This window comes from Drosophila elegans, unplaced genomic scaffold (genome assembly GCF_018152505.1).
Source record: "Drosophila elegans isolate 14027-0461.03 unplaced genomic scaffold, ASM1815250v1 contig_520, whole genome shotgun sequence".
Taxonomy (NCBI): domain Eukaryota; kingdom Metazoa; phylum Arthropoda; class Insecta; order Diptera; family Drosophilidae; genus Drosophila; species Drosophila elegans.
Genome location: NW_024545903.1, coordinates 138,938 through 153,130, shown reverse-complemented (window position 1 = coordinate 153,130; position 14,193 = coordinate 138,938). Strand labels below are relative to the sequence as shown.

At 41.2% G+C, this 14,193-nt stretch overlaps 1 protein-coding gene across 1 annotated transcript in view; it reads left to right on the top strand.

Annotated features, from left to right (window-relative positions):
* The window catches only part of LOC108143675 (protein flightless-1 homolog), a 93,734-nt gene extending 83,405 nt beyond the window's left edge, over positions 1 to 10,329 (top strand). The window contains exon 5 of the mRNA XM_017268186.2: positions 7,288 to 10,329. Within this exon, the coding sequence (XP_017123675.1) occupies positions 7,288 to 8,539 (1,252 nt within the window). The 3' untranslated portion in view covers positions 8,540 to 10,329. The remainder of the gene's footprint in view (positions 1 to 7,287) is intronic.
* The last annotated feature ends 3,864 nt before the right edge of the window (positions 10,330 to 14,193 follow it).

Genomic DNA, 14,193 nt, shown 5'->3' with positions numbered 1-14,193 from the left:
TAATAAATGCGAGTAAAAGCCTAATAAAAAAGTGATAATCTATTGATCTCATAGCAACCGATCACAATTGCAAAAATTGTACACGTTTGGGTAAATACATTTTTCCGTTTGTCACAAAATTGAGAGAATTTCCCCCAGCTGCAGAACTAAGCGCACAGACAAATCATTATTGCTCAATGTAATCAATCATGCCTAATTCGCTTTTGGTAATAAGATGCCACCACACACACACGCACTCAACGAAAGAGGCGGGGGCGTGACGGGGGCGTGGCAGGGGCAAATGCTTGAGCTCAACTCGAGCATATGTTAATTCAATAATTCCAGGCAATTTTCATATCAAATCGATGAACGAGCCGAGCCGAGCCGAGTCTGCCGCCCTTTGAGTTGGCGATGTCAATCAACCACCGACAGCAGAAGAGGTAGCTATGTGGCAGATATAGCCGCGGCGGTAGCATCAGCCACATGCCACGCCCCCCTGGGCGACATGCCGCTTTACAATGACATTAACATGACTTACATGACAAGCGATGAGAGCGTCACAGGACGAAGGACGAAGGGCGAAGAGCAAAGAAAGGGAAAGCAGACAGCATCGTATGCCATTTAAATGAGTTTAATTTGGAATTTTCGTTTGATTTTCTTGGCCCAACTTTGGTTGAGGCTTATCCGCCCAGTACCCCCATTTTCCGCCCACTTTCCACCCCCCTCCGTTGGCCTTTGTAATTGCTTTTGCTTTTTGTTCGGCTTTTGTTTGGTCTCTGTCTCAGTCTTGTGTAAACTTTTCCCTTCACATTGTTCGCAGACTGTTGAAATTGTTGCTCAATCTGCACAAGCACATTTACATGCGAGTACATATATCATCTATACATATATAGTGTATCTGTCTGTGTGTGTGTTGACTGATTTGCAAACAAAATTCGTGTTTGCCTTGACTGACTGACTAACTGGCTGACTGTCGAACAAAAGAGGTCTCGAATACGCTGGATTTTCCTTCCTTATGCTAATTTCGTGGAATTTGAGTTTGCCTAAACGGAATTCTTTGAATATTATTTAAATATACCTTTAAACTATTATAAATGAAATAGGGCCAAAAATACGATGCAAAGAAACACCTTAGACGTGTTAAAAATAAAAGAAGTAATCACTAAAAGATTTAAATATTTAAAATCTTCTGATCTTAAAAACTTTACTTTCAATTGCAATTTTTTAAATGTCAATCAAACAGACTAACAATACGCTATGATACCGTTTATATCGGTACAATTACTATATATCTATAAAATGTGATTTCCCAAGCTTAAATTCTTGTATAATTTTAAATGCTTCTGGTTTCCTTCCTGTCAAATTATTTTGTTCTGCTTTTCCTTGGTAAGAATTTTTAAAAAGCTGAACATAACATGTATACATTTTTTAGGGAATGATGAAGAAGTTGATGTTAAATTCATTAGCCGAAAGGGACAAACGCAAAATCTGAAAGGGGCTGTCAGACAAATTGTTACCTTGCCATGTTTACAAGCTTCCACCATATTTTCCCTCAACGAAATGGCGAAACATTTTAAAGTCAGGAGAGATAGACACGGATACCCCCAAAGACAGAGCGAGTCATATATGTAAATATTTATGCAAATGCGTTAATGGAAATCTGAAATGCGGATAGGATGGCTGGGGAAAAGGACAAACTGCGATGGCGACACGTTGATAGTCGAGTTTACAGGGCGACAGGATACATTTCGCCGTAACACCGTGTGTGATTTCCCTTTCCCTTTCCCTTTCCCTGAACCCTCAGATCGCTGCTCATTACGAAATCCTTACACCTAAACAATCAGCGCGAGTCCTTGCAAAATTCATTAGGCAGCAGCACGTTGTCCACCCACTTTCACCCGCTTCCACCCCTGCGAAAAACAAACAACCCTTCGAAACAGGAGTTTTTGAATTTCAGAGAGGTAGCCCATATCAAAGGGAATGCGAAAGTGAACATGACTTAATAGCAGAAAGTCATTCGGGCAAAAGGAAGGTAGGTGTTGCCCGGTTTATTTGGTTGTGGATTTCAAAATTGAAACTAATTGTTTTAAAATTTATGCGAAGGGGTCTTGCGGGGGCATGTGTGACATTTGTTTTGTGGCAGCTTTTGGGGTTGCTGTTCCCCAATTTTTGGGGCCGGCCTAACTGCCTTGACTGTGGTCTGAATTCTGATGAGGACGGATGCCAGAGTTGAATGCGACAATTGGGAATTAAATTCGAGTGTAATGGACTGTGCTGACAGTAATGGGTTAGAAATAAACTCATTGTGAGGAAAAGGAGTGCAGGACATAGACTACAAAATTATGTTTTCACTTTTGTCACTATTGACTATGTTGAGCGAAGGTGCTTTAATAATCAAAACTCTTTGAAAAATAGTTAGGGACTGTTTTAAATATTAACTCCTAAAATTTCCTAGTATGAGAAAATTGTTAAAATACATTTCCGGAAACACATAATAATAATAAGATGTTCCTCTGTTGGCAGAGAAAAAATCAATTAGTTACTTTTACAAGCAAAAGCAATTACCTTCTTTATTAGCTTCCTAGCGCCAACTCATAATATATTCTGTCCAATTTCTTGGTAATTGTCACTTGTCTTGTTATTCATTTAAACAGAATCACTTAGAAACACTGCTAATTAAGTTGGTTGCTCTGGCAGAGCTGCACCTCACCACCGTTTACCTTTCATCATTCGCACCTGTAGCGAATGCTGGTGCCTCATTATGCCAAAGTTTAGCTCTATTTAAATTCAACTCTCGCCATTCCGGCCTGGCGAATTCGAGTGCACCAGTGGGTTAAGGGGGTGGAACATGCATATGCATAAACAGACAGACTTAGACTTTGGCCGCCCAGCCGCTGCTGGTAAATACGCATAATAGCTACTCGGGCTTGAGCTGCCTCTGCTGCCGCCTTGAAATATTTCCCAGCTCATAATTTATGGAGAAATATGGCTGGGGTCGCAACATGTTTATGTTTTCCTGTTTCCGTAATTTCTTCCTGCCTTCATTTCGTCTTTTCTTCGTCCTTCTGTTGTTTGCACTTTTTTATTAACACTCTGCGTTGGGAAAAATATGCATTGCATACTTTTGTTAGCAGCAAATTTAAAGTCGGAAAACTGAGCGAAGGTCCCAACATTTTGACTCGGCCCTTTGCTAATGTTTGCTCTGTCCTTGTTTATTAAGATTCTGCCGCTGTTGTTGGCTCATTAAGCTGACATATTTCTTTGCAACGTTTCGCTTAACCAGAGCAGGGGTAAAAAGGAAAATCCTGCAAATGGCAGTCATTGACTTTACGGTTGATAATCGTATTAAAAGTCCGTTTTAATGGCCACTCTAAGCACTCACTCGATGTCCTCTTGTCGTTCAATGGGAAACATTGCAAATGTCGCCGGCAATAAAAAACAAGTCAGGAAAATGGCCCAGTATGTGTGCCATAAACGTTGTCATGTGATGTACGAGGATAATTAGCTCTCCACACATTTTCTATGCATTTGGTTGTTTACGCTGTGATATAATTAGATAGCACATTCATAAGCGAAAAAAACCATTGACAAATTGCCATCATTAGCAGTTAATTATACTTAAAGGCTTGCATAAGTATTAAATATGTGCACACAATTAATGCATTACAAGTAAATATTATCAAATGTTATTTTATAAATATATATCATGCATATATTTAAGGTACAATCACTTTCAAAACATTTTTGTTAAAAATCACCAATAATTTTATTTATATATTTCATAGAAGCTGAATAACTAAATAATGGACTTAATTATTAATAATATTTATGTCAAGCTTAAATTAACATTTTCTATCGCTTCTCTTCCTTTTGCTAGAATACTTAAATAAAAAAATATATACCTATAAAAACCTTTTTTGTAAACAAATTAAAATATTTCAAAAACTAGTACAAATTCCTTTATTCACACAAATTGAATATCAAACTTCCTAACTAATTTTTTTGGTGCATTTTCAATGTAAAATGTAATTTTCTCAAACCTTGCTCTTGACAATAATTCCACCTCCACCAAGATGTTTGCTCACTTTATTGTTTGTAAATAAACTACAATTATGTTAAATTAAATGGGCGATTGGGAACCGGTCCTGCATTTTTCCTTATAGCAATGCCTTGTTACGACGCCCACTTGAAATTAAAGGACCTGATGGGGCGTATGTGTAATTTAAAAACGTTTAAAATGTCATTAACAAATTGCGCGGCCATATCGTTTGAAAATGTGTCTCCAAGCATTTTGCGATTGCGTGCATGTGAGTTGATTATCATTTCTGCGATGGGAGAAATTTGAAAGGTGGGGCCACTGTTAGAGGGCTCAATGAACTCAAGACTGGAGATTCCCAGCTCATATTTTGATGTAGTTAAAACGTCAATCAAATGAATAGAGCGAACCGGAGCTCTGCGGCAGTGGTCCGCCCAACAGGATTGACTGCCATTCAAAACTATATCAAAGTGCGACTGACAAACTGTTTGACAGACTGCCTGATTGACTGTCCCGACAGCCGAACACTCATCCTGCCAACGAGTTGGCGACTGGGGAATGGGAAATGGCGATGTGACTGAACTCTGACGCTGTAAAGTCCTGGGAGTCGTGACTGAGCCCAGCGAACATGGACAGCAAACATTTCAATCGGATTTCGAGCAATTCCAATTCAGATTCACACACACACAAACAATTTGCATAAAAGGGAAAAAGAAGGCACGGAACAAGGCAAACATTTATGCCCCACACACGCAGCCAAAGACACACACACACACGCCCCACCCACCATGGCAGCCATTTCCGTTTCCGCACGTTTGACGTTGGCAAACGCAGACAAAATAGTCGAGAAAAAAGCAAACCCAAAAGCAGTGGGCGGGGGGCGGTGGGCATGAGAGGCCAGTCGAAAACATGAAACATGCAAAATGAAGTTTGAATCGCGGGGAACAAACCGAAAACCAAAGCCAAACAGCAAAAAGGTGGGTCTTAGGCCCCACTTTTTCCCCCCACTTGTCCCGCCATTTTGTTTGCCCTGTCACTCGGTTTTTTAGGCAGTTGAGTTGCATTTAAAGGCCAACAACAGGTCGATGAGGTAAATCATCAACCTGTGGAGCCTCTCGCCCAAAAAGTTCCTTAGATGTCACGTTCTCGTGTTGGTTTTGCCTTCCACGGATATTTGCATAATATTTGCACAAATAATTGAATTTATTTTTTGCTCGTGTGGCTTGTGCGCTACCCGCTAAATTGTTTTGGGTAAATTTCGGCTTATGTCGTATGCAGACAGAGTTTGTTTTGGTAATGCAAAGACCCATTTTTTTTTTGGGCTCACCGCCTGCAATTGAGGTTTTTCCGAAGTTTTTTATCGTAGTTAAGTTAAATGTTAAACTTGCCATGAAATTGAATGTTCAGAATGTGGAAAGATGGTAGTGGAGTGCAGGTAAATAGGCAAGGGGTCTGGGCGAATATGGTATGGTCATGATTACTATGTCTGGCTGGAAGTGTCTGGAGATTTCGAAGATTAAAGTATTGTTAGCTTATGTGTTTAAAAGATTTCAAAGTGTTTGTTAAGTTTTGAAATTATTATTTGTTTTGTTCTAGATTTTCACAACTCAAATAACCTACAACTAGGTTTTCTTAAAACAAATAATCATTCTTAAATAATTTTTGACAACATTGTTATTAAATACAATCGTTGTTATGATTATATCAACCATTCTCAATTTTATTTGGAAGCTGGTTTAATTGGCAACTAGAAGCAAGCTCTAAAGTTATTCTGCCAATCCCTTAGGTCATCAGTCAACCTAATGAATTTCTGCACCCTTTAGAGCTGGCAAACAGTTTTCGTTCTCAATGCGATTCGAATTCATCACCAGTCGCAGTCGAATGAATACGCTGCAAGCTTATGGTCTCGAAGGATTTAACAAAATGCGGCCACTTATCAAATCAATGCGCTTGCCGGGTCCTTTGGTCCTTTGGTGCTTGGGTCCTTGGGAACTGCAACTGCAGCTTGTGGAATAAATGCGTTCATTTAACATGAAATGCTAGTCGCAAGCTGCAAGTATTGAAATGAAATGTGGCCTGCTTCAGAACGCTTAAAAGCGACAAATTCGCTTTGTGTCAGCGGAGTAAGTCAAGTCAGCTCCTCGCCCAATGTTGCTCATACGCCACGTTGCACTTATTTCATTCAGCTGCAGCCACATCTGAGAATGTCTGGCAGGATCTGGTCTTGGGCTTGTGCTTGGGCTTGGGCTTGGGTTTTAGGTATCGGGTAATGCACTGCACCACTCAGCACACACACACACACACACACACACTGTATCCTTGCAGCCCTGCATCCTTACATCCTTGGCTCCAAGTCAGCGACTTAGCGCGTTGACTTAACTTGGCAGGGATTTACGACAACGCTCCACGGAGCTCGAATAACACGGAGACTTGTCAGCTTGCTGCCTCGTATTTCGTCCTTCGTCCCTGCTCCTTTAATTCCTTCTCTTTTTTATTCCCCCCCATTCATCCACCTCCTCTTTTATTAAGTTGAAATAGACGCAGGCTAAATAAATCCATGTCGCTTAAGTCGAAGCTGACGTTGTCATGTGTGTGCGATTGTGTGTGGCTCTGGAAAATGTTGGGAAGCTGAAGCTGAGCGTGTGTATGTTATTCATGTATTTCAATGCCTGGCATTTAAGTTGAACGCTGATGCAGCGTGCAGTGTGCATAATTAAAACGAACAGTCTACTGGAGCCGGGAGAAATAATAAAAAATATAGAGCGAATGGCCGGGATAAATAGTCAGGCGGCTAATTAAAGCAGTTGCCTTGGTAAAATTTTAACGAACTTTTTCATTCATCTTGAAATGTAAGCTATATCCAAAACAAAAAAAAAAAGAAGCTTAAGTTTTCTTGAAAATAAACTACAGACAGTATTAATGTATAAGTATTAATTTATTGCATAATAATATAGGCCCTGTACTTTTAAGTTTCATTTGTATAACGAAGACACTTATGGAATTATTTTTAAGCCACATATGTCTTACTTTGAAACATTCTTTGTATTAGTTTAATACTCATATTATTGAAAACTTGTTCATACCCCATAGTTAAACATTTATTTAACAATAGGTTAGTTTCTACGAAATTTTTTTTTTGGGTGTGGTCTGTTGAATAATGAAGTTCTGCAGTATATCCAGGCATTGACAAGAGTTAGTCCTTCAAATTATTTTGTAATTTTCATAAATTAAATTAAATTATTAAAATATTACTTTCTTTTTTTTGCTTTCAGAGCTTTTGTGGACAACACCCACCTGCAGACGCTGCACCTGAACAACAATCCGCAGCTGAGCGACATCCCGATGCGCCTGTTCCAGGGCAACCCCAACATCCTGGAGGTCTACATGCAGAGCAACAGCCTGCAGACGCTCTACTCGGCCCAGTTCCCGGTGGACCAGTTGCAGAAGCTGTATCTGGGTGACAATCCGCTGCAGTGCAACTGCTCGCTGCTGTGGCTCTGGCGCCTGGTCACCGGCAACTTCGAGGGAGTGGATCCGGCACTGGAGCACGCAGCCGGCGGCGCTGTGGCTGCTTTGGCCAAGGAGGCCGACGAGGAGGAGCAGGCGGACGAGGCCACCGCAGTGGCCTCCACGGACGACGGGGTGGCCGCCCTGGCTGCCTACATAGCCGAGCAGCACATAGCCAACGCCCTGCACACCACCGAGCCCAGTGCCTACGAGCTGGCCACCTCCGCCTCGAACAGGAACGCGGGCATCCTCAGCCTGGACCGTCGCCAGATCGGCTGCGACATCTGGCGTGACAAGGTGCGGACGCGGCGGCAGCTGCTGGCGATGAGCGAGGGCGAGATCACCTGCCCCGCCCACATCGTGACCGTGGTCTGTGCGGTGATCACCTGCCTGCTGGTGGTCATGATCGGGGTCAGCGTGCTCTACTACCTGCGGTTCGTCAAGCGGCGCCGGAAGTTGCTGCACGAACGCGGTCCCATGCGGACCAGCAAGAGCATCATCAACGTGCACGACCGCATCCTGCAGGGCCACAATCCCGGCGGCCTGGGCCTGGGCATGGGCATGGGCATGAGCATGACCCTGGGCGGCGGCAACCATGTGGGCGGGCTGGGCATGACCCTCAACTATCCGCACCATGCGCAGACGCTGCAGGCCCACCATCACTACCACCAGGCCATGCCGCTGCAGTCGCACGGCGGTAATGGCGGCACCGGTGGCCACGAGTACCAGCAGACGACCCTGCCCCAGCTGGATAAGCTCGAGCTGGAACGCTACCTGGCGGCCCAGACCATTGCCAACGAGTATCGCGCTTTGAAGCCCTGGGAACTGCCCGTCAAGGAGGCGGACGACGAGCCGGAACACCTGTACGAGCGGTTCGATCACTACGAGTATCCCGACACCCACACCATGAGCAAGCTGAAACAGGCGGCGGCCTTGAACCACAACCATACCACCTCCTCGGCCGGACCCTCTCCTGTGCCGCCGTCGGCGGCAAAACCGCACGTGGTCTACGTATGACGTGGACGTGGCCAGGGCGAGCGTGGATCCCAGATGAACGTGGACATGCAAATGGAAATGGAAATGGAAATGGTCGCCTTGAACCACCACCAACACCAACACCACCACCACCACCACAACAATAACAACAACTACCGGGGCTGTGTACAGAGCGCCAAGGCCAGTGGCCAGTTCTGAGTTGGCTAAATCGAGGGGGTTACTCAAGCAAAAACAGGGAAAGTGAGAGGTTAGGCTTAAGGCGAAATTTAGGGAGGATGGAGGCACAAATCGGTGTGTAATTAGGAGGACATTTCGATGGGGGGCTAAGCAAACTATGGTTTGTGATTGAATCAGAACAGCTATTGAAGAAATTCGGAGTACTCGATTAGTGACAAAAAAATCCTAAATCACTAATTCATCGAAATTACCTCCTGAATACACCCTTTTGTGTTCCAGGTTGGATTATATTTTTTTTCGAGTAAAAACAACAAAGTTTAACAAGCGTCAAATGAAACAAGGGATATGTCTACGTGTAAAGCAAACATACAAATACATACAAATGACCTACGGATAACAGATATATTAGATATGTACACTAACCGTTAGACTAAGAGAAGAATACGATTTCAAAGAAACCTTTTTGCTGGCCCCAAACTAAGCTAAGCTGCATTCAAGTCTCACTCACTTTTCTCTCCCACTCATAGTTAAAATGGCATTTAGCATTCGAATACTCTAGATAGCTCCTAGTAAATAAGCAACATACAAGTGAATTTAAAAACATATATATAAATATATATTAGATGTAGCGAAGAAGGAGGGTGCAGCTAAAGAAGTTTTTTTGTTTGTCTTTATTTGGTTAACAAAATTACTGAACTTGTCTTCAGCGCCTGCGTTATATGGAGAAAAAGGCAACGACTTTGGCAGACAAATAACCTAATGGGGACCAAATAGTCCAGTCCAGCCTAGAACTAACTGAATGAATCCAACTGCCAAAGGGGTCATTTTCACATCCATTAGCCCGCTGAACAGTGTTACCAAGTTTCCTAACTTTAGCAAACATCTTGAATGACAATATACAAAACATTTAGCGGAAAACTTAAAAATTAAATTATAATACCTATATTAACGTATCTTAGTGAGCCAGAACTCAAAGTTGAAGTAATATAAAATATAATTTGTAAATATCCCTCAATTCTAAAGCACTTATCAAAGTGTTGGTACGTTTACTGTAAATAATTTATGGAATGCATTTAAAAACTTTAGTCAAATGCATAGAATATTAATTAAGAATAATTGATTTCCAAAAAGCAATAACTCAGAATCAAAGCTCGTTAGTTGTTATATTTCGGTTGAGTTTGATTTGCGAATAATTATTTTATTTAATGCGACAACAGCAAGGCAAATAACGAACAAAACTAACCGGTATTTGCATAAAATAGCCACACAAAGCACACAAAAAGCCAGTGTAAAAAAATATTTATAAATAAAAAGTACGAGTATTTGCGTGTATACTAAACAAGCAAAATCAAAAAGCAGACGAGCAATGCACAAAATGCATTTAGAAAACAGACGAAAATAAAATCTGAATATAAATAAAAACCAGTTTGTGTATAGAAGGAGCAAAAAGAGCAAGGGAAAGGCAACTAGAAGCCATGCAACCGTAAGTTTAAATCTAATAATAATATGATATACGCAAAACTAATTAATTAAATGGTAGACACACCCACAGCAACAACAACAAAAAATGTTATTTCTTATACGAAGACTGAAGAAAATGATGAAGCAAAATAAAAAGAAACAAGAAATTAAAACCTGACTTCTTTTTCTAATCAACGGCAAATAAAGGGAACAAAGTAGCAGCCAGCAAATTTGTGTGCAGGTTGTAATAAATTAAGGATTTGCCTAGATGAACTCGCCCTTGCGCCTTTTCTTTTTTCATAGCAGCTAGCATAAAAGACGACAAATCGGCCAGGCAGCAAACAAAGCACAGCAGAAATCCATGTAAAACAAATAAAATACTTGTATATCCTTGCACAGGGAGTGGCCCCAGTGAACTGAAACCGAAACTGCAGAAGAAACGGCATAAATCTAGTGCCGAAACAAGTGCTCGACAAACACACCCGCCCACATAAGTAAGTAACCCAAAACGCCTACAGCAGGACAATGGCAAAAAAAAAAAAACAAACAGAGAGTGGGTGGTGCAAAATTGTAGCTCAGTAAACAGAAGTTAGTAAAATATTTACTGCCCAGTCAATTGTGCTGAATTGTGGGTTTACACTAAGGCTGCTAAATCCTGTTGAAGGGCTACAATTTAAGCTGCATCTCAGGAATATTATTCTACGTAGGAAGAAATAACATCAGAATTCAATTGTTTTGAGAACTCAATACTTGACCGTATTCTAATTAACTAATTAAACACTCTAGAATTTTACTAAGCGTTGTACCCGCAGATAACGTTTTAAAAAATTGTGCATGGATCGTCTATATAGCTATCATAAATACAATCATGTCAAATTAGCTAAATGTCACTGCTTTGATGATATTTAAGTTAATTTGCCTAATTTTCTTGTCAATCCTTTGATCAAAATCAGATGCCATGTTTTATCACCGTTTGAGTTTATCTTATACATTTTTTTTAAAACATATGATAAAAATATCTTATGTGGGAATCGTTATATTCACAATTACAAAGTTTTATTGGAATAAGTTTTCAATAGTTTTTACAAAAAATAAATATGCTCTAAAAGCGCTGTACGACGACTACTCTTCAAGGAATACAAAATTCGAATATATTTTGCATTCCTTGAATAATTAATTTCAGAAATCGTAAAAGGCTAAACATAAACTCAATTTCGAATATTTTTTAAGCTTCACTTTTTTCTCTCGTGTTGGCAGTACTGCTGGCTGTAAAATAAATCCTGGTAGAAAACAATCACTAACTCACTTGCGAGCACAAACATAAAATGTGGCACAACCAAACGCAAAAAACAAAAAGACAGAAGAATTAAGCAAATAAATCTGAATGCTTTCTAAATAATTAACATGCCTGGAGCTCACTTTCATTTAAACTGGGTCCCCGCCACTCATTGAGTTGTTCAACTCAACGCGCGGCTTAGACGGCGACAAATCCCCCGTGTCTGTGTTTGAATGATTGTGGGGCATTTGTTGTGGCATGAAATATAACCACCCACCGCCCAGCAACCGCTCGCAGCACCACCCCCTGAAAATGGCCCGGAATCGGGAAAGCACCTGAGTCTGCGAGAGTCTCGAGAGCCTCATGGGTGTAGGCGTGTGAATAATGGTAAGTAATTAATGTTTCGACATTATTCTTCCGAGCGCAGAAAGAGAAGCAACATTGTGCGTTGTGCTCGTTTAATTAGCTCGGAAAATGTTTCGGAAAAACTTGCGCATAAGTCATAAAGTGCAGGAAATCGAAGAATGGATGGATGAGTGTGTTCCATTAAATGCAGCTAGCCATCTGAATGGCGATTTCAGTGGCATTTTAATTGCCCGAGCCAAATGAAATTTCGTTATAGAGATGCCATTAAGCAGAGCACTCGGGGCTCAGCCCAAGATGCCAGATAAATGCTCAAACAGGACCAAGTCGTTGCGAACATAAAAACGTTATGTCCTGCAATTTGTTAAAAGATGCGCAAACTGCCCAATAAAAGAACGTTGAGACGGTCGCTTTAATGTGATTGAAATGACTGTGTGGCCAAAATCTGAGACCCCACTTCGTCTAATTGTTTGCATGCATTTTGAGAATGCGGGTCCAACAGCTGTGTCCACAGGTCACTTTATTTGCACTCTGGGCAAGGAGAAATAATGGTCGAGACACAAACGCGTGTGTAAATACATAGCTCCTGCACTATGATAAATCAAAGTCACTTAGCGTTTATGTCGATTTGAAATTCACTTACGGCCCCGCAGAGTGTCAAAGCACTGACCAAACAAAAGAGGAAAACCCAAGGACATGTCATTTATATCAATTTAAATAACGACCTTACAATGGATAGAAAAGTCCCTTTAAAAGCTCAACAGAACCCGAGGAAATGCTTAGATGGATGGTCGGACGAGGCATTGACAGTTGTAAGCCATAAACCACAGAAAAATGGGCATTATATTAGTTAAGATGCTGTCAGGCCGAAGGATATTCCAGTCGTGAGGGCAAGGGACACCCCACAGTGCAGACATATCGCTTTCAACACGGGGATAAAACGGGACTTGTGTGGAGATAATCGGGCGGACAGGAGTATTTCGTAGCCGGCACTAAAACACCGTTTGACAGCAACGAGAGCCGGGATCCAAGAGTCCAGCAACGGGAGCCCCAAACATTGAATACCAGACAGAGGAAAAGTGACCACCAGATAAGCAAACGCATTCATCTTAGGGAAAAACGAAGGAAAAGGAGAAATGCTAACCGGTATAGTCAAAGAAATCCGTATAAAGTTAAACAAAAGTTGGACATACATATTAAGGGGCTTAAAGTGTAGCCAGAAACCTAAAACAAGGAACTTATCTTGACAGCCGGACTGTGCACTTAACCAGGTTACCCGCAAAATACACCTATATATCTTGATCAATTTGGCCAGCGAAAGGAAAAAAAGAAACTTATATCATAGCCAGCTTTTGTTCAGCTTTCCAACCTGGTTGCTGTTGCCCTTTTCCCCGTTCGTTTTGCGTTTTGCGTTTTGCGGGCTTTGTCTGCGCCACTTTGCTTATCTTGGCCACACTTTTTATTGGTCGCCTTTATTTGGCTTGACATCCCCCATATTTCACCAAATAACATCAGCAGAGATAAGTGGCAAACGGAAGGACATGCGAATTAGTTACGGTTTTGGGCAAAAATGTTCATAAAAGAGTTCAGAAAGTAAGAGTTGCTCTGCAATGAAAGCGAATCCTAAAGGGTAGAGCAGTGGCATTCCATTTTAAATCTAAAGTGTAAAGATGGTTTTATCTATATTTTATTCCATTCCAGTTCCGTTTCCACTTATCCAAATGTCAGAAATAATTCAAAGAAATTTATACGACTCAATAAATTACATCTGCAATTTAATAATCTTCCCCTCCAAAACCACACAAAATGTACAGCTCAATCAAAAATTATCGCAGCAATATTTCAAACAACACGAAAATGCCAAAAAATCAAAATATCATTGCCACCGCAAAAATCAAATTTCCAGAACTCGCAAAGTGCGAAGTGGAGCTTGTCGAACATTTTTCTCCTTTTTATGGAAAACTCGGTTTTCTCATGGATATTTTCAAACATGACACCTGAAACTTTGGCATACAAATTTATGAAAATATTTGCACATCAATTTTACTGCTTGAGGGATGGGGGCCAACACCTTTTGGCTTCATTGAACTTGCAGCTTCGTATTACACAAAGACCGAGGAGCAGACTGCTACCCGGTACACATGCAAATATGTATAAACTGAATCAATTTTTACCGCGATAAACTTCGGCTACACCTTTTGCGGAGGGTGGGAAGTGGGACGAGCAGGGGATTTTACGGCACTGAGGTAACTGCAAAATGTTGTGTAAAATTTGCAAATGCAATAAATAACTCGTTTCGGTGTTAAAAATAAAAGAAAGGGTTTTGCTTTTGCTGTTTACACCCCCTTACAGAGGCATGTAGCGTTTCCTCTTTTTTTTTGCGTTTCCGTATTCCTTT